This window comes from Larus michahellis, chromosome 1 (assembly GCF_964199755.1).
Source record: "Larus michahellis chromosome 1, bLarMic1.1, whole genome shotgun sequence".
NCBI lineage: Eukaryota > Metazoa > Chordata > Aves > Charadriiformes > Laridae > Larus > Larus michahellis.
Genome location: NC_133896.1, coordinates 137255267 through 137282629, shown reverse-complemented (window position 1 = coordinate 137282629; position 27363 = coordinate 137255267). Strand labels below are relative to the sequence as shown.

The 27363-nt window shown below is 39.3% G+C and overlaps 1 protein-coding gene across 8 annotated transcripts in view; it reads right to left on the bottom strand.

Annotated features, from left to right (window-relative positions):
- Positions 1-27363, bottom strand: part of SH3KBP1 (SH3 domain containing kinase binding protein 1) — a 232978-nt gene that overhangs the window by 52832 nt on the left and 152783 nt on the right. For all 8 annotated transcript variants that reach the window (XM_074605339.1, XM_074605346.1, XM_074605365.1 and 5 more), the window contains 2 exons: positions 14922-14997; positions 3579-3673 (listed from right to left, as the gene is read on the bottom strand). In XM_074605339.1, the coding sequence (XP_074461440.1) occupies positions 3579-3673; positions 14922-14997 (171 nt within the window). The remainder of the gene's footprint in view (positions 1-3578; positions 3674-14921; positions 14998-27363) is intronic.

Genomic DNA, 27363 nt, shown 5'->3' with positions numbered 1-27363 from the left:
CTTTTCCAGAAATTTTTGTAATACATTTCTGTGAAGTTAGTTTCTGCTTTTCTTGTAGTCTTTTAGGTAAATTTTAACCAATGAGAAAACAACTCTTATTACCATATGTTTGGACTCTATCTCATTGTGTACCTTTCCCATGATTTAGGCCTATGCAGTTCATCAAAAAAATTATTCAATATGCTGTTTAAGCAGCAATTATTTTTGGCTATCATTCTTGCATAATGCCATCCTTCCCTATATATTTCCCAAAATACATACTGTACATACATTCTGACCAGTAAACGACCAGCCTCTACTGAATCACTTCAGTTTTTAAACAAAACTTATCCGCACGCTCTACAATGACTAGCAAATTCACTTGTGATTCAGCAAATCCCTTCAAAGTACTTTTTAGCTATTTCATAAAAAAACTCAGATATTCAAATTCCCTTATCATACATAGAGGCCCACAGGAAAGGTCTGATCAGTTTATGATTCAAGATCTCAACATCCATCAAAACAGAGTGAGAACTTGAAACAGATTCTGCAAAAAATATTGGTTTGTTCTTTATATTAGGTAGATATTTCATGATCTTGACAAAGGGACTTTTACAACTAATTTAGCTGAAGAAGAGAGAGAAATCTGATATAATCTTATCTCTTTTATCTGCAGGGGAATTGTTAGAACGGTGATTTCGAATTCTGCATTTACTGATACCACTCCTTCGCAATTCTTTCCACAAAATAAAGTTTTAGCATTTTAAGATGAATACCAGACTAACAGCTTCCTCACGCACATATTCTCAGATGTGCGTGCAGGCTCTCCTAGTAATTTACCATTTTGCTCATTTAAATCACTCCCCTTCCTCTTCGCACCCATCAGGTGCTATCTCATCTTCACACTTCTAAGATTCTTGTAATGCATTTTGCGTTATTTTCATGAGCTTTCTCTCCCATTCTTGTGTCACTCACTCCTTATTACTTCAGCCACTTCCACACATTCTCGTGAATGTCACTGTTTTCAATTAAATGCAAATTCAGTATGCGTTAAAATGGTGAGTCTTCAACATTCTTATAGATCTGACAGTGAAAACAGATTAGCCTAGTGGGGGATTTTTTATACTGAGAATTTGTATAACTTTCTGGTTTTAGTGATTTCAACAAAATACATTATTTTATGACAATGCATCTGTGATTGTACAAAGTACTATGACACCTATCTCTTTCTTTTAAAGTAACAATCTTCTCTCCTTGGTCTAGGCAATTGGGAAGAATAAATTTTGTCTAATGCTATACAGCACAGAAAGCAAACCCTGCAAAGCAATGTCTTGCAAATAGATTAAAAGAAACTCTGTAATCTGATAGGCAAAGCAAAACCATTGTAACAGTTTCTGAAGTACTTAATATATTTCTATTTAATTCCTCTTAGTCAGTATGGATCACTAACTGGTTATGGAAAGGACTCTCTAAGCACGGTGATTTGAATTCCAGGTAAAAGGCAACTCTCTAGCAGAAATCATTAGTGCGCAGAAAGGTGAGGCTGACTTTGTCATTCCTGACTAAAAGAAAAATTACAACAGACACATGCTTCAGAAGATTTGGACTAAAATAAAGTTACTATATTGCATGGTAGAGCATGGAGGAGACCCCACTGTTTTCAGAACTCTACAGCAAGGGCCCTGACTGCATATCATTTGAATTTTATTTTTTAAACTATGTGTTAAAAACAGATGAAAAACCCCCATAAGCCCGACTGCAATGAGGTCTGCAACCCAGAAAAGGATCGACAAAGTGACTGCTTGTTAAGCACTGTTTCTTCAGTATCTTAGATTAGTTCAGACACAGCATAAAAAAGCACCCATGGAGAAATGCCAAGTCTTTTTGCATTGAGATCCCCCGCTCTCTAGAGGCATGGTTTTATGTAGCTGTTCATAGACATATGACATACCACAGAAAAAAGAAGAAAACTGAATAAAATGTCTGCAGTGGCTTGATACTATCAGGCTGGAGAGCAGAAGGACAGGGGCATATACTAGAGAACACACTGACAAACTTCTCACTGCATGGTTGGGAAATCTGACCAATTCATTCAAATCATCAGCTCGGTTATTATAGAAGACAAATATCCTTCCATTGTGGGGACAGAGGCAGCAGGAAGAAGAAAACAGGAAAAAGCAAGCAAATGAAATCTCATATTGAAACCTCAGTAAAGTAACTGTCTCTTTATCTATGTATACTGAAGAACACAGCTGCACCTGAGACCAGCCCTCCCAGAGAATTAAGTCAACCTGGTCAATAAAGCGTAAAGTGGACAGGAACAACATCTTAAAAGCCATTTCCATGATCAGAGACGCTGTTAAATACTCACACAATAACATTCCAAATCAGGCAAAGCCAAAGAGCTTCCAAGACAAGCTAAACAAAACAGTCACCGAGGGCAAGTCATTTAAAGGATATTCAATGTACACAACTTATTTTTTAAATTTGAAGTTTCTCTTCCTACCAAACCTCAGATTATTTTTCTTCAGTTACATCTATATTCTTCAGGACAAAGAACGTCCTCTAGGATTGCAAATGGCTTAGTATGTTGCAAACACTGCCCCAGATGTATTTCTCAAGGTTCTTGGGGTTTTCCCCAAGGTGCCAAATTGCTCAGTCAAGTAACAATTTCTGATTACACTTATAAATTATAAAATTCAATCTTTTACTTTCATATAAGCAAAACCAACAGCACCATTGTGCACATCATTACAATTATTCTTCATCATGCAAAATCCACAGCCTTTTCTAGTTTGCAGCTTTCTTTTCCCAAATACTTATGGTCCATCAGTCAAAAACATTTAAACAAACTGTAAAATCTTTAGACAAGAGCAGGAAATTTAAGTGCACCTAAACTATAATCTGTTCTTTGTAACATGGTGCACAGCTCTTTTAAAAGAAAACCAACTGTTTACTCACCATCTTATGGTATAGTTTTTTGGAGATTTAGTATAAACCCTGGCAATGGTTTTTCTTTCTTAATCTTGAATAATTTCAAAGAAAAGAACACAGATCTAAAATTATTTAATTTAATTTCTGTTTTATAATTTTTTTACACTTTACCATAGTTTTAAGGGTTTCTACATTTTAAATAAGTGTTTAGTTCATTAATCTCATTTAGGCACATTATCTCCATCTAACTCAAAAAATCTAATTCACAATTCCTACAAGAAAGATAACTCACATGCCTAACAGAGATGTTCAAAGGTGCTGCTTTCTTGAGTCTTCCAGTTTATTTTCTAGGCTTTTATTTCTGTTACAGGGATCAATTTACAATTTAGGTAGATCTGCCAGCACATCCAAATTAAAATTAATTGTTGAAACTTGTGAACTCAAGAGTGCACATCTGCTGTTCTTCACTTAGCATTATCAAGGTAAGGGTCTAAAGCTCCAGAGGAAGAGAGGTGAAGAGTGCTCTGAAGTCTATGTAATGTTTCATTGTCAAACTAGCGTTGTTTTAGGAAGGACACTGCCAAAGGCACAAATAGGGGTTTTACTGCAATTGAATGATTTTAAAAACTGGATCCCTAGTTATAGGAGAAAAATATTGCTTTTACCTTACTGATAAGTGTGACGACATCACCTTCTCGGATTGTGAGTTCATCATCATTCTGTGCTTCATACGGGAAGATCACTTTGCAGTACTCCTTGGCTGAAAGGAAGAACATTCAATATGATAAATTATCACTTTATAACAACTGCTTGTCCAAGGGTGAAAATCTTCATAAAATGTTCCACAAGCATCTCTTTGTGCTGCTTTATTTTCTAGCCATCTTTCTCTTTTAGACCTTCATAAACAGTATGAAATATTTTAATAACTGCACACTGATGAGCATTCCTGCACACGTCATCCAGGGAGTCAGTGCTGAAGCCCCTAGAACCCTTATCTCAAATGAAATTGCTCCAGACAGCAACCTGCCACAAATCATTTTCCTTAGAGTAAGCCTGTATCTGACACATGCTTCGATAGTTCCACTGGTATGGCCTTCCACCAGATCACATAAATTGGAAGCATAAAGAATGCAGTAAGTCGACATAGCTTATCTATCTCCTGGTGTGCAAGAAAACAGGTATTTCTGAATCTATAAAGATGATAAAATAATAAATAATACATTAATAAATGTAAAGGCATTCATAAGTAAACCTTCTGTACACCCAGCATAAAAGAAGAGTTTTGAATGTTAGTCTAAGTTTCCTCTCCCCTTTTCCCTCTACCATCTATAATAAGGGCATCATCTCAACTTTCATCTGGAAAATACAGCAGCCAGCACTCCTACTCAGAAATCATAAAAGGCAGTTGTCATGAAAAGCAGTTACTTACAACATGTTGCTGTGCAACAGACAAGTATGTCAATGTGTCTTACAAATAAAAAGGGAATATGTATTCCAGCTGTTAAATAATGTATAAAAATATGTGATACTCTAAGACAGCAGGCTTAAAAAGACCCAAGAAACACACACAGAAATTACCAGACCCATTGTAGAAAGGCAGGTAACTTTGTAGAAGTATTCACCTCACTTCAAATGTCTCAATTTTGATGACCTCTACCTCTAGTCAACTGTCATGCTTGATGCAGAGAAACAGGTACTTGCAGGCCACGGAAATCTAAATTAATTTGAGAAAAGAGGACTTATTTCTTTATATTTACTGTTAAGAGAACCAGCATTATCACACTTGTGGGGATTTGAGGCTCCACCGGGGTGGTCAGTTCAGCTGCCCAGACACTAGGTGCCATTTCAGGCACTGGTAAGTAAGTACGACACCTGCGTGGTTGGCAGATACGATGCACAACCTATGAAAGAGCGAGGTCCCTCTGGCCTGGTAGCTGGAAGCAAGCCAAAATACCCTGGGATATCTCAAACAACTCCAGATGCAAGCTACTGATTTCAGCCCCAGGGCTGAGCCTACTATCTGGATTTAGATTCGGGCACCTGATGTTAGAAACCGACAATATCAATGCCTACACTTGCGCTACAGTTGATGGAGAGCAAGTCACTAAAGGGAGCAAAGCCTTGAGAGCTGCTCTTCACCCCAAGAGCAGACACCTACATTCCATTTGCTGAATCATGCTCTGAACTGCCTGGACAGCAGTGACAGATCTCCACTGGGATCTACTGGAGCCCAGGCACCAAACTCACATGGCTATACCAAAATTTAGGCCTCTGACTCAGAAGCTGCATCCCAACTGCTAAAGCTTAGTGACAGGAACACCAACCTTAAGTAGGCAGTCAACACATGTGCATGTGAAGGGTTGCTGGCTGTAAGCACAATCAGCCTGAGAAATGAAACAGGAAAGGTCTTCTCCAGCTCTCACACTGCCACTCAGAAATGGCATGAGTTTTATGTGGCGCTACTTCAATGAACTTTCTTAGGCCTTACAGATTTATTTTCCTGAACACAAAAATTTAAACTTATCCATGATCATTAGCAGTTGGTTTTCTGGACCCACCCTGTACTGGGTCTGGCTGGGATGGAGTTAATTTTGTTCACAGCAGCCCACACGGTACTGTATTTTCGATTTGTGACTAAACCAGCCTTGATAACACACCAGTGTTTTGGCTATCGCTGAGAAGTACCTGCACAGAGCCAAGGTTTTCTCTTTTTTTTCCCCACTCTGCCCCTCAGCAGGTAGCCCAGGGGTAGGCAAGAAGCCGGGAGGGGACACAGCTGGTACAGCTGACCCAAGCTGAGCAAAGGTGATATTCTGTGCCAAATAACCTCCTGCTCAGCAATAAAAAAAGGGTGGGCTTTGGGGGATGTTTGTCTGGAAGGTAGCCCTTGCTTAAGAGACTGGCTGGGCGCTCATCTACTTCTGGTAGATGGTGAATGATTGCCTTTGCATCACCTCTTTTTTTCCTCTTTCATTCACCTATTAAACTGTCTTTATCCATGAGTTTTTACTTTTGCTCCCCCTGTTCTCTCCTGTATGGGGGAGAAAGTGGCTGATAAGTGGAACTTAGCTGCTGGCTGGGGGGGCATACCCCCCCTCTGATGTCTCTGAAGAAACAAGAGTCAGATGAAGACAATGAACATGACCTTTGAAAAAAATATCAGCAAGGGAAAAATAAGCCTCTTTTGCTGTTTCTGAGAGCAGGGAACACTGTCAAATAAATATTTGGTAACATTGACAAATGACTGGACATGTGAGAACCACCACGTCACAACTCAGGTTTCAAGCAGTGAAAGGCATGTCAAACTGCTAGTTTACTGCATTCTGGAGAAAGGGTTTGGATTTCTCTTCATGGACCAGCTAGGATGTTTTACCTACTCACTGTCTTGTCTTCAAGACAGTATAATAACATTTTATGTAAAAGCTGGTAGAAAGTTGACACTTAAGTCAGGTAGATGTAGAGCAGCATGTAAGAGAAACATGAGATTCAGCACATTTTAACACTTCAGTGTGTATGCTCCCTTAAATAATCATGGTTGGTCTTTTTCCTATTCTAAGAGCATTCACATCCTGAAAAACAGCTCTGTTAAATAACAGGTTCAGTGAATTAGTACAAAGGTGATGTAGATAGAATACTGTACTAAAAAAGGTAAGTGCTGCACACTCAGGGAAGTCTCTGGTTACTGGAAACAAGCTTAGCACCTCTTCTTTTGGGATACAGAACAGAAGTCAGGCTGGGTTCCTAGAGGCAAACACCACCTGAGCACAAGGAATATCCTGAGTATCCATTCTCCAGTACCTAAATTGTTCCTCCATTCACGATATAATCTATACACTGTATAATCTCAAGATTAGATGGGAAGCCAAGCTCAACGCACAGCTAATCAACAGAGAACAGCCACTATACCACAGTAACGGTACTATTCTGAAAGGGTGCCAGTGGTGCAGCTCTTGCCCAAGGCGTGGATGAATCCCATCTGTTTCAGGTTAAAGAATGCTTTGAACAGCAAGTGTCTCCAGGGGTCTCGTGTCTCCCAGGTCCTATAACGCAATCCTCCCTCAGCTCCCCCTTGCTGTTTGAAGACTGTAAATTTGAATCATCCTTCAAGATGAAGACCTTGACAGACAAGAGTAAAGAGAAGGTTGTGGTTTCAGCATCTGAAAAAGTCAGTTGAAAATCACTAAAGTGCTCTTTTTTTTCCTGTTTTTTTTTAAGCTTTTCCTCTAAAAGTATGCATCAGTGTGGATCTCGCAGTAAGTGGCTGTCAAAAGCAGCAAGACTTCAACCAAAGAACTCCTAGTCTTTCACACATAACAAATGGCTACACATTTTTGCCTTCTAGTTTTGATGTCAAGAATTCTGTCCTCCCATGACCTATCTGCCCTCCCCACCAAGATCTTAGCTTTTTTTTTTAATATACAGATAGCAGAGAAACAAGGAATTAAAGAAGAGAAAAATATCAAAACCCAGATCTTAAGCTCAGACAAATGCTGATGCAGTTCATGAAGAGCCACGTGTGAGAGATACAAGAGAGAGCTGTGGGAGGCTCACAGCCTCCCTGTACTCTGAAAGCTGGCACAAGAACACAGGGTAAAGGTACAGCCATAGAAAAAATTCATGCTTTATGTACAGTATAAGACTGGACTCCCCGAGTGCAATTTACACTAACATACACTAAATCAGTGTATTCCTCTGCCTAACAAGGGCCCTGTGGGTCATGCGGCAACAGAGTAGGTCTCAACAGTACGGATGAGTTTGGAACAATGTAAGTGACCAAAGTCAGCTTTCAAACTTCTCCTAAGGGAATGGTAGACTAACAAGATTTAAGTAAGTAAAAACAAAGCCAACAGGACTCAAAATAATATGAATCTTTAAAATCAGACTAACAGAAGCAGAGAAGAATCTAATAGGTTATGTCACTTTGGTACTAAATTTGTCCTTACTCAGCAGAGCACAATACCGCAAGAGGATGTAGAAACACTTAATTTCAATAGTTATGTTTAGATAGGAAGGAAGAAAAGATAAAAGGAAATACTAATTTCAGACACGGCACTGTAGAGACCAACTGGAACTTGCTGAATTTGGGTGTTTTCCAAGTGAAAAAAACCCACCAAAAACCTAAAGGTCAAAATAATATATCCTATTACAGGCCTGGTACAGACTTAAGCCAAATTAAAGCTTCAAACTAAGATACCAATATTAAGCATCCCTCAACTGTAGATGATAAATTTCATTTTTACATTTGACATCCAAGGCTGGGTTTATACATCACAGACGGTTCTTCCAGAAGCCTCTCTTTCTTCCACTGACCTGAAGACATTTTAAAAACATATCTGCTAATAAACGCCCAATAGCAGAAATCTTGGCAACGGCAAGGGAGTAGAAAAGATGATATTAATGAGCTTTTCAGTCCTCATTTATTAATTCAACAATAATTTACTCTGTCAGACCACAGAGTCTCTACCTGCAAACTCACAGCTCCTCCCAAGCAAAGGAGAACAACCTGCTGTAGGCATTGCACAGGGAACCGAGTGAGCAGATAAATCTCACAGCATATCCTACATCTCAAACAGGCTGGATCTAACCCAGGATGTTCAGCTTCTGGCCTGACATATTCTGAACTGAAGAGGGTTTGGGCCAGGTACAATCCTATTTGGAAATATGTACCCTTGGCTACCTCCTGTGATTTTTGAATTGTACTGTTCCAAGTAGACTAGGTACAATGATGACACAACAATAAGTACTTCTCTGCCCACATTCATCCTAGTCCTGTCCTTTGTAAGGAAGGACAAAGCTGTTGCTAGCTTCTCTGACAGACTCCAGGGGCCCAGGGTGACATGCAATTCCCCTTCCCAGCATTGTCCTCGTAGCTCAGAAGTTGGAAGAAAAAGCAGCAGCAAAGAACTAGATATTTGTCACAAGTAGTCTGTCACTGCCCACACTTCATTGAGAAAAACGTCTCGGGACCATCCTAACTACTATAAAGGGGCCATCCTCTAAAAAGAACTGGGTATTTTATGGGGGTACTTGACATGCATCTCTGTTCAGCACCTTATGTGCCACAGTCTGTCCTGAGTTCAAAATGCAGCCTATTTGATACAGTCTCAGGCCCTGCAAAAAATCATTGCCTCAAGGAAGGAGAACAATAGCAAGAGACAGCATTCCTGCAAAATACAGCTGCTTCATTACCTAGGCTGTTGCAAGCACTGTATTTGGCCCACAGAATTCAGTGGCTCAATATGTATTTACAATTGCAGTGTAAAGCACTGATATAAATGTATAGACCTTCTATAGGGCTTGGGGTCCAGCAGTACTGTATCAGGTAAATTAATTTGTTTGTATTTTGAGAGAATGGTTAAATACTATACTGTTCAAACCAGAACTGAGCAAACTCCCATTTACTGTATCAGTGGACCCTGTTCACTTTAGAAGCATGTCTCTTCTATTGGTTCTTCTGCCACACTCTTAGGTTGAGCTGTGATGTTCAAGAAAGCAGTCCACAGACAAACATACCTTCAAGCTTAAATTTCACAGGGGACAGTGACTCTTTCCTCTTAGGCCAGGATGACACAATTTCCTCCTCTTACCTCTGCTCTTTGTCAGGCAAGAACAGTTCCACCCCACGGCAAAATTTCCTCCATCTCAGATAACCTAACCACTGAGCTGGATTCACCCTTCTAACTTTTCAGAAATTGGTTATTTATTTATTTTTAGTAAAACAAACAACAAACCTGTATAGTTGATTTTTGAGGCTTAAATATTTCCCCCTTGATATGGACACAAACTAAGTAAGAAAACAAGCAGCATTAAAGTAGTATTCCTTGAGCTTAAGCTTCCCCTCTTTAACTATCACTCATAGAATGTTTGTGAAATGACATAAAATGTATAAAATCTAGTGAAAAATTACATCGTTACCAAAACCACAAACCAGATGAAAAAAATCCAAACACTACATTCAGCAGAATTTGGTTTTACAATTAATTGCTACACTCAAGATTCATAAATGGATTGCACTAATAAATATTTTCACTGAACTTCACAAACTGTCAAAACAGCACCTCATCAAACAAAAAATAGAAACAGAACTAATTAGGGCCCCATTAATCTAGATTCAGCTACTCCTTATACCTTCTACCATCATGCAAAAAGATTAGTCGCTTGATAGAATTTTGGTATTCCTATTAGGCAATAGGTTAACACAAACAGTAAATAGTCAGTGAGTGGAGCAATCAAATTAAGTGCTGTGATCAATGCATTCTGCGACTTACTGCCTTTGCTGTTTTGTTATCTGTTTATTTATACTCCATTTTTGCAATCTCAGTAATTCGCAGTAGCGCTCTCAGTCATCGTGGATGTTTTTGCTTTGCTAAATTTTAGAACCCAACAGAGCTACTTAAAAATGCATATGAATTTTCTACAATATAGCTTTTTCACCGCAAGCCACTTGAACTAAAAGCAAGCTAATTCATAGAAAAAAAATAAATCTCACCTCAGAGATAGAATTATGAACACACACGTATGCATGTGCCATCCCAGCTACCTAAGAGAGATGGAAATTCAACAGCAGAATAATTCCCCTGTAAGTCTAGGGCTTCCAAAAAACTAAACCACACAGCTCTCCCCTCTTCTCTTCAAAGATGCATTCTTTCATTCCTGAAAGGTTAGCGGTGTTTTCCAAGGGAACACTCAAGCTATGTAAGGATTTGTGCTTCACTGTGCTCTCCCTTCGAGCAAAAAGTCCTCTTTGGCCCTGAAGAGTCATCTGTTTATTCCCCAAAATCTTAAGCCCAATTTTGAGAGAGATTTACATAGCATATTGTTGGGAGATGCAGAACTGGAGGTTAGCAAATGTGACTGATGCTGACTGGAGGTTAGCAAATGTGACACCCATCCACAAGAAGGGCCGGAAGGAGGATCCGGGGAACTACAGGCCAGTCAGTCTGACCTTGGTGCCTGGGAAGGTCATGGAACAGATCCTCCTCAGTACCATTACACGGCACATGCAGGAGAACAGGGTGATCAGGCCCAGTCAGCATGGGTTTGTGAAGGGCAGGTCATGCCTATCAAACCTAATATCCTTCTATGATAAGGTGACCCACTTAGTGGATGAGGGAAAAGCTGTGGATGTTATCTACTTGGATTTTTGCAAAGCTTTTGACACTGTTTCCCACAGCATTCTCCTGGAGAAACTGGCTGCTCATGGCCTGGACAGGTGTACTCTTCGCTGGGTAAAAAACTGGCTGGATGGCCGTGCCCAGAGAGTGGTGGTAAATGGAGTTAAATCCAGTTGGTGTCCAGTCACAAGTGGTGTCCCCCAGGGTTCGGTGCTGGGGCCGGTTCTCTTTATCAATGATCTGGATGAAGGGATCGAATGCACCCTCAGTAAGTTTGCAGATGACACTAAGCTGGGCGGGCGTGTTGATCTGCTTGAGGGTAGGTTGGCTCTGCAGAGGGATCTGGACAGGCTGGACCGATAGGCTGAGACCAATGGTATGAGGTTCAACAAGGCCAAATGCCGGGTCCTGCACTTGGGACACAACAACCCCATGCAGCGCTACAGGATTGGGGCAGAGTGGCTTGAAAGCAGCCCGACAGAAAAGGACTTGGGAGTGTTGGTTGACTGCCGGCTGAATATGAGCCAGCAGTGTGCCCAGGTGGCCAAGAAGGCCAACAGCATCCTAGCCTGTATCAGGAATAGTGTGGTGAGCCGGACTAGGGAAGTGATCATCCCCCTGTACTCCGCACTGGTGAGGCCCCACCTCGAGTACTGCGTTCAGTTTTGGGCCCCTCGCTACAAGAGGGACATTGAGGTGTTGGAGCGTGTCCAGAGAAGGGCTACAAAGCTGGTGAGGGGTCTGGAGGACAAACCTTATGAAGAACGACTGAGGGAGCTGGGGTTGTTTAGCCTGGAGAAGAAGAGGCTGAGGGGGAGACCTTATCACCCTCTACAACTACCTGAAAGGAGGTTGTAGAGAGATGGGGGCTGACCTCTTCTCCCTGGTGACAAGTGATAGGACAAGGGGAAATGGGTTCAAGTTACATCAGGGGAGGTTTAGATTAGATATTAGGAGACATTTTTTCACTGAAAGGGTTATTAAACATTTGAATAGGCTGCCCAGGGAGGTGGTGGATTCGCCATCTCTGGAGGTGTTTAAAAAAAGGGTAGATGGGGCACTTAGGGACATGGTTTAGAAGTGGCTCTTGTCAGGGTAGGCTAAAGGTTGGACTCGATGATCTTAAAGGTCCCTTCCAACCTCAACAATTCTATGATTCTATGATTCTAACATACTGCTCTGTCTCTTGTTCTGACCAACTCATCCCATTGCAGAACTTAGGCCATCTCGCATGTACTAAGAGCAAATGGTAAGCACATCAAGTGCCTTGCTGCAAATCACTGCCCTGTTGCATCAGAAAACTATAGGAAAAAAGCAGACTCAAATCAAGATGTGAAAAGAGTCAGCAACAATCACTCCATGCTGAAGCCCCTGTGGGCACAGACGGAAGATGATATTGCTCCCCTTTTCCTCTCTCAGTGGGCTCTTTCACAGTACAACTGCATTTTTTATCCAGTTGAGACTACGGAATAACAGCATCAGTCATGGAAAGAAATATGTGAAAGATGAAAAACTGTATTATTCTTCTACGAATGTAATTTCTCTCTTGCTCGCAGCAGACCTCTCCAGCAGTAATCCCAAGGGAATCTAAATCACATATCCAAAAGCCCCCTCTCCATACTGAGCTCAATCTATGGATCTTCTACTTCTTGCTACTTCTTTGGAGAAGGGCACAGTATCTGTTTTGTTCAGCAGTTACAGACTCCAAGGAAGACTGGGACCCTACCATCCGAGGCAAAAGTGAAAGTAGCTGAGGTCCAAGGTGTAATGATACTTTTATGCTGAACACTGTAATTAGGACATTCATCAGTTTTCTGAGACTGCAAACTTCCCTGCATTCAATGCTTTTTCAAGCTCGTTTTCGGTAAGTTTTTAGGAGAAAACAAAAATTAGATTTTGGAGAAATGACCAATACTAGATAGATCATAGTTCTATGCCAGACTCTGATCATACTGCTCATGTCTGGCTATCAGACATTAACTGTATTACAATAAAATTATTCCTCTGCCTATATCAAAAACCAAACTAGAATAAAGTATGTTTAATTTTCACTGAAAGGTTTTTCAATTTAAATGAAGGACAACTTCAACTGATTGAAAAGTAGCTCCTGTGATGCCATTTGAGGCTCAGACAACTACGTGTAATTACATTATATCAGACCTTCCTATACATGTGTTTCTCTTTCCCAAGCAAGAACAGAGATGTCTAAAATTCTACTGAGGCACCCGAGATTCCAGGAAAGATAAAACATCCCAAATAATAAAGTTGAGGTAAAATTCACAGAACATGCAAATACATTGTACAAATAAGTAGCTCATCCTCCTCACTAGTTCTGGCGAAAGGGATGTTGAACGTTTGCACACAATCATGGTGAAAACAGATGGCAACAAAAGAAGAAGGATTTTCTAACCAAAAAGGCGTATCCAAGGGAAGTGACAAATAGGTGAAAGAAGAACCAACCAGACCCTGAAAGTGTTGATGGAGAAGTGCGTCTGTGTCAACCAGAGCTCAGTGTGTCACTGTAGAATGTACAGTTCTCTAACCACTGTTCAGAAGGTTTCCACATTTGTTTATAAGTGGGAAAAGTATGAAAGCCCAGTACCCTGGGATGTGATTTAGTGAGCAGTTTTATGTCAGAAGTATAAGCTGATGTGGACAGAGGCAGCTGTTTCCCAGCCTGGCTTACCACACAAGGGTTAGTGTTGCAGGTGGGAAAGCCCATGGGATCACCCCTTTTGATGGCACCTACCCTCAGGTCAGCTTAGCCTGCTCCAGCTGCAGGTTAGGAAAGGTAATTCCAAAACACTTTCATTCAGGAGCCTGTCATTACCATTTTGCACATCTTTTGGTATTTCAACTTCTCACTTACTCAGGGCAATTGAGTTCTTGCAGTACTTCCCATTAACAGCCTTGTGTCACAAGGGGAACAAGGTAAGAGGATGTAGCAAGTCAATTAGTGTGATGTAGCTAATGGACAGTGACTCGCTAAAAGTTGTTTTAGGCTCTTTTGCAACTCTGAACTGAAAACGTGGTAAAGCAGGTCAAAATCACACACTTCTCTCAGACCGCCCCTATTTTGCTGCTCCAGATGCTTGCCTTCCTATGTCTGTATGTGTTTCAGTACTGAGACAAAACGTTACCTGCTAACTATTTAAAAGGAAGGAGGAAGGACTGTGCAAGACTTAAAAACTCAACACTTTATATTATACTCAATTTTTTTTCTAAGGTATGGCTATGTTCTTTTTCTTTGTATTCTTTTCTACCAGAATCCATAACATTTAGTTGTAACTTTATAGAAATAAAATCAAAAGATAGGGAATATGTATGTAAGGTATTTGGTAAGGTAGCTACGTATGCCTCCCTAGCACTGAGACATGCCTAAAATATTTAATTATTGTCTTTTGTTTACAAAGTATTGAAAAAACAGAACTGAAGTTCTTGGACGCTGTTAATTCCCCATAAAACTATACCACCCACACAGATTATTTCTGCTACATAAAGAAAGAAAAAAGAGGAAAAAGTAAGGGCACTCACAACCAGGAATATTTTTCTATGACCCACCTACAAGTTACAGCCTGAAGCTGGATCTTACTCAACTCTGATTAATTCTGAAGTAACCTCAAGGCTGAAAGCTGATCATGCAATTTAATTTGATTTTTGGTGGCAGAAAACTCGAGGTAGGATTATCAGAGCAAAAACAATTCAGAGGATTCTGAGAATCAAAGCATTCTGTCTACGTACCACCTACTTAAAAGTTTATCCTAAATATATCTGCATCATCGCTTTTCATATATACAGGACACGCTTTTAGCCAAAACCAGAGAAAAGTGTTCAGCTTGCTTTTAAGAGGCTTAATAGCACAAAGTGCAAAGAAGAAAAAACTATGAAACCTACTTTTTGTTCTGCTGTCCACTTCTATTTTTGTTGGCTCCTGAGTTGCTGTGGCTGGAGGTAATTTCTTCCCAACACTCTGAAAAAAAAAAATGATTCTCCTTTAAAATTTGCAGGTTCAATTAAAATTTGAAGTTGGACAACATAAAAAACTGTAATGGAAATACAAAATATAGGAATTGAAAAAAGACAGTAAAGAAACAGAGGCAAATTAAAGTATACTTAGGTTTGTCTGTGGGGGGGTTTGTCAGCTTTTTTTTTTTAAATTATAAAGAATTCATAAAAATGTCATCCTCAAATTTTCCCTGTAAAAAATGTTTACTAACATTTTTAAACATTAACTCCTTAACACCGTTTCGGGGAATACTCACAGAAGTTTCATTGGTGGACTGAATATGTGATGAAATTACTTAAAGAACGGTGCTATTCAGTACCAAAAGTAAAACTGAAAGAAGACTGGGGGGAAAAACCCCTTGATTTCTGTCCATACAAAGAGTATTCATTTCAGTCATTCTGTACCAAGTGTGATTTTTAAGTTGACAACATCTCTTTAAATGCTTCACATTTTTGTTTATTTTGAGCAAAAATAACTAATTTACAGAGGAGCACTACAATAAGCAATAATCAGCCTCAAACAGGTAAGCTGAAAGAACAGTAAACAAAAATTATCTGTCCCCAACAAAATAAAAATACAATTAGTGATATTCACCTTTATGTATCTTCATCAGTAACTATATGTATGCTATCTCCTCTCTTGGCTTTTCTCCCTGTCAAGAAAGCTGTCAAGCTTTAAAATCCCATCCACGTGTAGTTGAGGACTTAAGTGTAATTCTTACTTGTTTATATAGATATGAGTATGCAAAAGCCCTAGCTGTAGCTCAACATCCTTTGCTGGTAAGGTATGCATAAACACCACAAAACCTCCTCCATACTCCAGTGGTCTTCTGAGTAAAAGCTAAGAGACAAGAAAGCTACGATTTAGTCTTGAAGGCACTGAGAACCTCTTGGGGACCATGAGGAAAACACTGGTCAATATGAGAAGCAATAGGAGTACAGCACTTGAAGTAGTTGGAAAATTTCAAGGTGTATAAAGAATACGAAGAGCTCCATATTAGCAATTCTGTACACTGAATGTGTCAAAACTTATCTATAAAAAGGAGTAAAATACACACACTAGGATCTTAGGCTGGCAAAAAGAGCACCTCTGGAAGAGAGGTGGTTTTGAGAGTTGACAAGACAGTCACAGAATTTGCGTTGACAAGTAAGACAAACCAAGAATTGCAATACCCCAAAGTGTCCAATTTAACTTGCAGAGGGCAGCAGAAACAACTGACCTTCTGATGACCTTAAAACTCTACTTACAATCTGCAGTTCATGCACTGCTGGGGAAGAGAGATCAACAACAAAACTCTACAGAACTTCCCAACTTCTTTGATGAGGTAGGAATGAGAGACAAGGAGCATTATCCAAAGCAGCAATTAGGGAGAAAAATAGAAGACAGATTCCCGCAAAGCAGAAGAGGGCAAAACTAAGGAAAGAGCACGACCTGGCTGTGCTGAAGAAGCTTAAAGTCAAGAAGGATGACGGTGAAGAGCTGGCCCTGAGATGTAGCTGGAAAGCAGTGAAAACTGGACTGGAAAAGATACGATGACGATTGTGAAGCTAATGTCCATTCACACAGATAAAAGCACAGAATGCCTTCAGATGAAAGCAAGACTGGGAAGACAGCTTTTGGTTCAGAGGCAAACAGAGCAGTTCAAGATAGCTGCACATCTCAGTACGTGCTCATTCACGATCAAACCTTTATTCACAGTTCTGCTTCATAAATTTGTTCGGAAAATTATGAAAGCACATACTCTAAACTGCACTGCTATTTAACTCAGAAAGGAATGCTTACTAAAGGAATATCCAGAAACTTTATTTTAGGGGAGTTTTTCCTTTCTTAAAATGGAATTGTTATTCAAGAATTATTAATTAAAAGGAAAGCATTTGGTAATTGCTTTATCATACATGAATCATTGGTCTTATGCCATGGAACCAAAACCCAGATAAACCCACAACAAGCTAAAATTTAACAAGCTAAAAGTCACAGCAAAAGAATCATGGGCAAAGTGGAAGGAACTAGTGTATCCCAGTGGGAAGGGCATGCTGCAATGTAATTTCTTAATTTACAGAAGCAGATGCAAGTGCCATGATTGAAAACATTCATTCATCTGCTCATTCAGAAAGAATGCCTGCAGGGGCGATAAATCAGCATGGGGAAGCTTTTCTGTTCCTTAGGAATAGAAAAGAGGATACCATCCATGTACTTCTGTTGGGAGCTAGAAGACAGGTTGGGAAGCAGTGTTTGCAAGAGTTGCAATTCATTCAGGAGAGAAGGTAAAAAGCACAAGGAGCAAAGCGGCTGAAGACATGACTCTTTTTGCCCATATAGAAATACCCTGAGCAAAAAACCCGAGAAACTGGACTCCTGACAGGTCTACTGATAGATGAAGAACAGTGCAAAATGATGTAGCACATGGAGTGTACTGAAAGATCACCGTGACCTGCAAGATTCAAAGATCATTTATTGTGGAACGAGCAAAGTTGTCCCAGAATTCCGTGATAAGGAGAGGAAGAAATATTTATATCCACTTTATATCCCAGATCAAGTAATATTATCACAGTTACCAATTTTTCTGACAAGAAAAGAGAAATGGAAGACAAGACACATCTCCTCCCGTATGAGCCAAGAACTTTCCTTTTGACTCTCCAACAGTTTTACACCACTTGTACTCCCCCACAGGTCTAAATATCTGCCAAATTTACTAGCTAGGAGAATGAAGCGAGCCCAATTTAAATTCTTGCTGATCCAACACACATCTTTGTAGCATAGACTTTTCTTCTCAGAGACTAGTTACTATAGGGTATTTCTGTCTCTTTTCCAGTTGAAGGCCCGGCATACTTTATCAAAACCTCCTTCACTTCTAAAAAAGGAAACATGGGAGCAAAGAATACTTTAATTGGGCTGAACTGAAGATTTCCATATAATCCTTCCTCCTCCTCTGTTCTTCCTTTATATAAGAAGATGGTATATAAGAATTCTATTTCAGAGAAAATATGCTCTCCAAGCCCTTTTAGACACATTGATCTATGCTGAAAAATACTGATATACAACTCCAGCTCCCACATTATTTAGTCTTTTACCCAATTCATTCCTACATATCAGGTTCAATGTTGCCAAGAAGCAAGGCAATCTTACCCCTTTGGGACACAGCCACAAAACAAGATTTAGAACATGAAGGACTTTTTGGGACTTTACACATTCCAAATCCAAGAGCAGGATCCTCGAGCCTGCCAGCACCCCCTGACATCTCCCAGCATGAACTTTCTCTCTCCATTTGCCTAACTCTGTCATTTTGTCAACAATGTTTGCAATAAAAAGTCACATAGAGCATGAACCAGAAGGCCTATAATGACCCCCTCTCAGCAGTATCTTAATCGCCAGGCGGCAAAGACAAGTGAAGGTCTGCGTTTTCTCTCTAGCCCAATATATCTTGACTTCTTGGCTGCAGAATGGTTTCAGCATCAGAAAAAAGGGTAGCATACTGCCCTCTGCCTTTCTATCTCTAGCCTGGTGGTTCAGAGACACTCCTGAAGAGTACCGTTTCATTTTCCCACTATCCTCCTCCAGCATGCTGATTACCATAAATCTCATTTCTAGATGGTGGCAGCCAGCCTTGTTCCACTTACATTTCTCTGTAGATACCACTCTGACTTGCTTAGTCCTGTCACATAAGAAACACATGGTGGAAACAGAGTTCAGATTTCCTGACTCCGAGCCTAGGTTGACTCCCAACACATAACAGAACATATCAACAAAGCACACAGAATCTTGAACCCACTATTTCTGCAAGGCAAATATAATTAGATTACTTAGCTGTCAGACACAAATCCCCCTAATCACCTGACAGGTGAATCCTAAAGATGAAAGGGGATGAAGTGCCCTCTTGCTGCAGAAACAGCTGATTAAAGCATGAATAATGACCATGATTTGGTGTACAGATATTCAGAAGGATGAGACAGATTTAGCAGCAACCTGCCAGTCTTAATGCTTGGTTTTATGAAGCCAACAGAAGGACAGTCTAGCATCAAATAACAGGTTCTTCTAGCAGAAGAGGCCTTGATGGCAGTTTGGTACCCTGCAAATCCCTATCACTGCAGACCAGTTTCCTCTTATACTGAATTAACAGTGATTCCAAAAGTGGTTGAGGTGGCACATAGTCATGTGAATGAGGTCACAGTACAATCTAAACAGTCTCATTTCCTGTCATTTATGTATTTTGGCTCAACTGCAATCCCTGTTACAGCAGAGAACAACACAAGAGAAGCAGAGCACGTAGTGGGCAGCATACAAGTGAGTTTTTCTCACTTGAGGGCACTACGGCCCTTCCCTACAGCTATTAAACACTGACCAGAGGAAGAAAAGTAAACCTGTGATCAAGTTTTCTTCTTCAGGATATTTTAAAATTGTATTTCAGGGTTAAAATACAGTTGAAAGCCAACTTGTTTGTTTACTTCTGTTATTCAGGTCTTCTCTCCCTAGAACATTTTGTCTGAAAATTCAAATTGAATTGTCACTTGTGCACCAGCTAGGTCCATACAGATTTTGTAATACTTCTTTGCACTAAAGGACCATACTTATCCTTTGACTCTTGTTTAACAAATTTAGCCTTCTCCAAACAACAGCTTATTTACTTAGGAATAAGCAAAAAAAACCAACCAAAAACCAAAGAATTACTCAGCATCAGTATTTTTTCTGGAAAATACATTGAGATCTTCACCCTAGATAAAGTATTTTGGAACTGCTACTTGAAATGTTGAAATGTAACTCCATTAAGATATGCTTAAGGAATATATCAGGCATTAAAAAATTCATTAAAATGGGCTGTATGAGCTGGAAACACTGATGTTTTTAAGCTTAACATCATCTGTCACTTTGAATAGTGACAATACAACAATATGCACTGATACTTTATACAGGGGAGGAAAAGGCAGTTAACGTTTCTTGAGAACTTTCAGAATTTCAAAAAACCTCAGTGATTATGTCACGGGAAAAAATGTGCTGTTTCTTTGACCACAATACTGCCTTTTATCTTTCAGCTACTACTTATGAATGTTGTTTATACGTATGAGAATTTTTTGATCTATAGGTTTGCAAGCAAATCCAAGGCCAGGCCACTATTAGTTACAATATAAAAGCTGTATTCTTTAATGTATTTTTGACAGTCCATTTTGTAACTGAGAACATTTTTTCACAAAGAAGCAGAAATGGTCACTAGATTCTTCCAGCTCTGGATGAACAGAAGCATAAACAATCTTCTCACTGACTATGTATAATGCTAGTGTTGTGAGAGGGGAGGCAAATTAATTTCTTTTTTCTAATATGTTCCAACTGCTTAATTAACATCATCAAGTCCTTTATCCATCCTACCTTGTCTACCTTAAATTAAAAAAAATTGAAAGAGCCCGAATATAAAAACCCCAAAGGCTTTCAGATGTCAAAATGCCCTTACTCTGTCAGAGACAAAATAAGAGAAACACCCAGGATTTCAGTTTTTCCCATGATATCAACATTCAACTCCATATAAAGTGCTTTCTGTGACAGCATGATCCAGTATTGCTACCCTGGGGTTTCTCAAAAGGACAGTTAACAGTTTTCCTAAAGGGTCACCACATGGCATATCAAAGAGGGTAACGGGAATTTTAAGAAACCTTTATTGAGAAAACAAAAATTCTATAGGGAAAGTGTGATTAAGCACCTACCTCCACATTTGATAGCCTCAGTCATCTAAAATAGCTTCTTCCTCTGTATCTACTTTCTACTCAGCCGTGCTTTGTTGGAAATACCATCCATGTGCTCCTGAACTACAATTATTAGTATTTTTAAATACCAACTAGATAGGTAGATCTGTCCAATGCACACCCAAGCTGCACGCATTTCTACTGACATCACCTGTGAAGACATTCCAGCCACAACACAGGGTAATTTCCTTAAAACTAGGTTAGGTGAATGGAATGGGACAGGAAACAAGTGTTCATCAAGTCCTCAATTACAACCAGACTGTTGCAAGGACAGGCAAGCAAAATCCTTTTTATTCTTCTGCTCCTAGTTTAAGTAGGAGCAGAGAGACCGAATGTCTCATAATTGGTGTCTCACAGGTATCTCATAATTCTCTTGCCCTGAGCAAGAGAGAGGGAACAGCCCAGCTGCTGCCCAAGCCCACCCACCAAAGGCGGCCATGTCCCTGGGGAGCCACCCTTGGCCAGGGATTCCTGCCACCACTCCTCCCCTCTCCTGTGGCATTAGCATATCTGCAAAGGGAGAGGAGGAAATTGATCCATGTTAAAAAGTATTGCGGAGGGCAAGGAAGAACAAGAGAGAGTTTTAATGTTATCTGCTTCATTAAACAGCTGCACAAACATTTGGGTAGAACTGTGGCAGGAAAATTTATGGTCATAGGGATAAGGTGCAACTCTCAGTTGCAGCGCTCATTTATACCAGCTTAAACTCATTGGGAAAGCATGGTGAGCATCTCACAGTGTGTTTTAATAACTCCTGCGGCCAGCACATGACATTTTGACCATGCTCAGGGCAACCCAAGAAAAGGTTGCAGTAGTGCTGGCCTTTACATCATTCAAAAGATGAAATACAAACAACATTCAGGTACTTAGCTCTACATACCAGATGATACTTCCACGAAGAATGGGTGCCCTGACCACAGGATCAGACGTGGCACACACCCACAGAACACTTTTAGCGGGATGTTTGTCAAACATTTCATAGAATGCAAACAATGAAGCAATTAAAGTATTTTTAAATTTCATATTTTAATTTCTTTGCACATAGTCAAGCTATATTACCTTCTACTGGACAATCTGAAAATAATGCATTATCACATTTAGTCCATATTCCATCAGACTTAAGCACAGTTTTTCCAACTGATACCTATACTAGATGACTTTTGGATTTGGACAAATACAGGTGTTCTGAATTACAGCATATCTTTGTAAATAAATAAATCTTTTTTTTCTTTTGAAAGAGATTTTACCTGTGAAAGGTTTTACCCTTCTATAGCAAGGCTGCAAACCCCTGTATTTAGGTGCTGCAAAAGGCACGTGAACCAGTGGCACCTTAATTCTGTCTAGACAAAATCAACAAATGTCTAAATAAAAGATGTCCCTTCAAATAAAATCCTGGTGTTATAAAGTAAGACAGCAAAGCCTTTATCCCACTGGAGCTCCCTGAAAATTAACATCATTCCAGCCAACAGCATGACTCTTACCACAGTTAAGAAGTTTGGACAAAGCAGACAAGTTGTCTGAAATCAACAGTGAAAAGGTGGAGGCCCTGTAACTGCTCGTGAACATCAGTCCTCTGGGAACTGGCTACTATGCCAGCACTGCTTTAGAGGAAAGCAACATTCAAGTAGTTAGCAAGTATATCCTGCTTGAATGTTAAGGCCTTTTGAGACTAGGATGCACATGCAGAAAAGCTAAAGATATCTGGGGCAAAAAATGTTTTCTAGCGTTCACAGAAACTAATACATTTTTACCAAATATAAAAATTACTGAGTGCAAAAGAAAAAAAGGCGGGGGACAAAAATAGCATGTCAGTCTAAGTCCTACTACAATACTCTAATTCTCATTCCAGAGAATGGTAAACAGGTTGTGATCACATTACACCACTCTCAGTTCACTCGGTGCCCTAGAAATAAGTACTGAATGTCAGAGCATCTTACAATTGCTGTACCTGTCATCCACTGTCATGGCGCTGGGATCCAAGCAGACAAGCAAGTAAACAAAGCAAAGTAAACAGTACAGAGGTCCCCAAACAAGGGAAAATTTAGGACAAAACATGGTTTTGCTGGGGCTTTGTTTTCTGATTCATCACTGATGCTTATTCTTCAGATGTACTACTTTTTTATGGTTGAAAAAAAAGAAGCAAAATTACCATTTCTCACCAGTTAAACTGCTCAAACTACACCAAGCTTAAGAACACATGCTTTGAATACTTAAGGAATAGTCACATTTGTTTTGATAAAAAACTACTTTATTTTTCAAAGTAACTGCAACTTCTGAAATATTTAATAAAAGAAGTTACTGGTGCTTTACTTAACTAGGTCAAAAAAGTATTTGGAAATCACATACAGAGAAGACCTATAGAATCACCAGGATAGACAAAGGATGATTTATGTGGTTCTGAATGTTCAAGGCAAAATAAAGACAAAATAGCAAGCCGTACTACCTTTGGCATATCACTGTGAAGGATTACGTACAGCAGAAAACGGAGGAAGAAAGGAAGACCAGGATGATTTAATCAATGTATATCCACATTTCTTGATGGCTCAGAGTTTGTTACTCCTTCACATTTTATTTGATAACAACACTTAAATGTCTGTTTTTTTCAGGAAAAAATTCTTTAAAAGCAAAAGGGAGAATGAATAAGAAACAAAGATCAGAGTACTAAGTTCTTTGGGAGATCTTCCAGGTGTGTATTTTTTTAGGAGGAATCACTAGGTGCTGCAATTAAACTTATCCTGTATTATTATTTTTTATATTATTATTATCTGTTTATTATTATTATTATCTGTTTGTGTTATAACTACATATGAGTCTATCACATTTTACATGTAATCTGGTTATACTTCTCAGTACAATGGCATTCAGCTGGTTTGTCACTGAGATGTACAACAATATGTTTTCGTTCTGAAGTAGCTATTCAAGATGGAGCTCATTTCACTTAAACATCATTTATGAACCAGATGTGTACACATAGGCGAGTCGCTGCAGGCTTCCCTTCTGCCACTGGAGGTAAACAGCCCTTTTAGCACGTAATTCATCTGGACTTCTCCTTTGGGATAAGAAAGGTCATGTCCTAATAATGCCTTTTAGTCTACAGATTGTGAAGAAGCCTTGAGTACTAGCAACATCACAGACATCTAAATTCAGTCAGTAGAATCCCATGATAGTTGCTATTTTTAAATATGTTGGTTGTATAGTCCATGTATATTATCTGCCAGGCCAACAGGCCAGCTAATCTATCTATAGATCTATCTTTTATCTGTCTACACATATCTATCCATATGTGTCTATCTACCTATATGTATGTATGTATCTATCTATAGATATACCAATAAATCTATAAACCCAGCTATCTAATCAATAAATACTGGTGTTACAGCAATACAGTGCCATCTTTATGCAAGTCCAGTACGATCTTTTCTACTTTGCATGGCCAAATCACAGCAATTTTCATTAAAACACACAAATAAAAAAGTTGATGGTCCTGGCTCCTGCAGACGATTAAAATTGTGACTTAAAAAGTGCACGCTAAAAACTAAAACTGAGATGCAGATTAAAAGGAGTTTACTGTTCATCCTTTTTTAAAAATATTAACTTGGATAAGTAACTAATTAAAAGACAGAAGACAAAAGGCAGGATTTCTTCATGTTGACCAGAAGAGTCCCTCAGGGATCTAGATTAAGGCTCTTGTTTTCCACATCCACAGATGATCCAGAAATGAGGAAAGACAGAAATTCGGTTCAGAGACAAGTAAAATTACATATTTGGAGGAAAAACTTTATCTTTAGACAGAAATTATGGGCTTCGAAACACATTGCTGTTAATACTTTGGAAAGAAATAAAGAGCAATGGACAGTGCTATCAAAATGCTGTATAAGTCCATCCAAGACCACTGTGTGTGGTTCTTACCTCCCTTCCCCCTCACACATAACCCACCTCAGTCCCTAAAGGAACTGGAAAACACAGAAAGACACCAAGAATGATCAAACCTATGGAACAGATTCCTCATCCTGAAGAAAGAAGATACACACAGGTGATTTAACTCAAGTCTATAAAAAACAGGAGGAGCACTGAGAAGGTAGTTAGGGAGGACTCACTCATTAATTAGCAGGTACCACATTCAAAACAAACAAAGGGAGGTAACTCCTCCTCACAATGTGTGATCCATTTGAGTGGAACTCTTTCACAGGAGTTACAGAGGCTAGCATGTTGTGTGCAATGGAAACGTGACTACCCAATTTGATGAGGAAAAAAATCCATCAGGGTTATTAAACACAAAGTTCAAAATTACTTAGAGGCTGTGAAGACTCACTGCAGGAATTTATCTGTATTTTTCACTCTGTTCTCACACTCTTCCCTAGGCTTCCAGAATCGGCTGTGTTTGGAGGCACAATACCAGCCCAGGCACAATTCTCATCCCAACTACACATGTCTCAGGATCTGCCAATTCCCTGGAAAACTCATTCTTTAACATATGGAAATGGAATAAAGAATGCGGTATGCTTTGGAAAGCACATCTAAATAAAGCAAGGTGACATAAAACCAAAGTGATAACACAAGGGAAACTTCAAAGGATTACTTCAACTTCTCTCTCCCCCAAACATTATCAAACAAAGTTTTTCAGTTAAAAAGAAAAACAAACATAGGGAGAACAAAGATATATGGAGAAAATAATTTTTAAAGTTTTCAAAATTATGAAGCAGTAACTACTACAGGTTAATTTAAATCCTCTGATTTGTAAGCCACTACAGAAATTTTCAACGGAGGAAAAGATTTATGGCATATGTAAAGCTGCTTTTCTGGGCCATCTTTTCTAGTTCCCACAAAAGCAGAGAAACCCACTAAAAGACTATAAAAAGCAAACGCTGGATTGACAGTAAACTGCCATAATGAAAAGACAAATCCACAGTACAGAAACATACATTTGCATTTCCGTTTTGGCCATCAGCCTTTTTCTGACCTGTAAGATGGACTACGTCTATCAAACACTATCAGTGAAGTGCTCGTAACAACCTACCAACTTCCTGAATAATTCGACTTTGTCAAGTTGTCTGAAAAGGCTTTAAGTGTCTCAGATTTTCTCTGAGAAAATGCTACAGTGTTAAGATGTCTTCAGACACACACTATTTCCATGTTTCAGTGTATGAATACACACTGCTCCCTCAGCGACGGTATTGATGTTTATGCTGAGCTGTAACTGTTTATATCCTCCACATTCATGTAATTTATGTTTTTGCATTAAAAGGAGAGTCTCAAATTTTCACAGTGGGGAAGACATCTAATTAGACTGTTTCACAGATTCCTAACCACCCATTTAAAACTACAAAACAACTCTTCGGCTATTTCAGATCTGCTTAAACTGAAAATTACTTCAGCTCTTGTTTCCAGCTGTTGAGCTCCATTAAGAAATGACCTGAGCCAGCACCAAACGTCCCATCCAGCTATCCGTGCACTAAAACTACCAGGTGTTTAGCAGACCACCAGCAGTCTACAAGCCACAGATGAAGAATATCTTCATTAGCGTTATGCAAGTCACCAGAGAAATATGTGCCATCTCAAATAACAGTCAAAGAAATAAGCAGGCAAAATATGCAATGCAAAATTTTTGTTGTAACTTCGTGGATGGAAAAGAGGGTAGGAACAAAAACATGAATGAATATGAACAGGGAAACATAATTTTCATTAAAACTCTGGGTAGCTTGGAGAGCAGAAGAGTGCACATTTTGCTTTTTACATCACTATTCTCCACAGTTAAAGCTGTTCTACCAGCACATGAGTTCAGATTCTAAAGCTTGGCAACTTGGTATCTTGACAAGTTCTTAAAATTTCAAATTATGGGCAGGGATGGCAGTGGATAGGCTTTTTCCTACCGATATGCTTGATGTGCTGCTGTTCAGGAGAGAAACCTATGTGTCTTAACTCGCACACTTTATAACTGTAAAATTTTTGTATTTCTGTAAAATTTTGAATCCTTGTGTTTGATGTTGTCAGGCTGTCAGTTTCAAACCACTAATGAACTAAAAATCTGCCTTCCTAAAAGGTTAATGGTGAGAATGTAAGAGTCCGGATTAGGTAGATGCTGCTGAAACAAATGGAGCAAGACATATAAGAATCACTGATGAGTAAAACCACTTTTTTTTTTTTTTAAACAGTTAAAAATTGGTTTTTTAAAATAATTTTTTTTAAAAAAGGCAAATACACAATGAAACCCACACAGCATGCTCCCAGCTGCCTCATCTCAAACCACTGAAAGCATGTGTATCAAAATACGCTGTATGAACAAGATCATTTTCTTTCTTCCTCAAGCTGCAGATTTGCAATGCTAGAAGGTGCTTTTGTAACAGAAGTATTTTTTTTTGAGCAGATATGTCTTCTTTCTTCCCTGCTTTATTTATTTTTCATTTTCCCCTTTTACTGACTGTGCCTCACACAAATGTCCCCTTGCACCCCTCGCCAGGAATTTTACCATTTGCAGGTTGCAGTTCACAATTAATTTCTATCTCCTCTAGGAAGAATCCTTTAGTCAGTTTGCACTGAGTGAATGAAATTCCTTCCTCCTCTCCCAGGAGAACTGTGCCTGTCTAGATTGCAGTTGGTAACT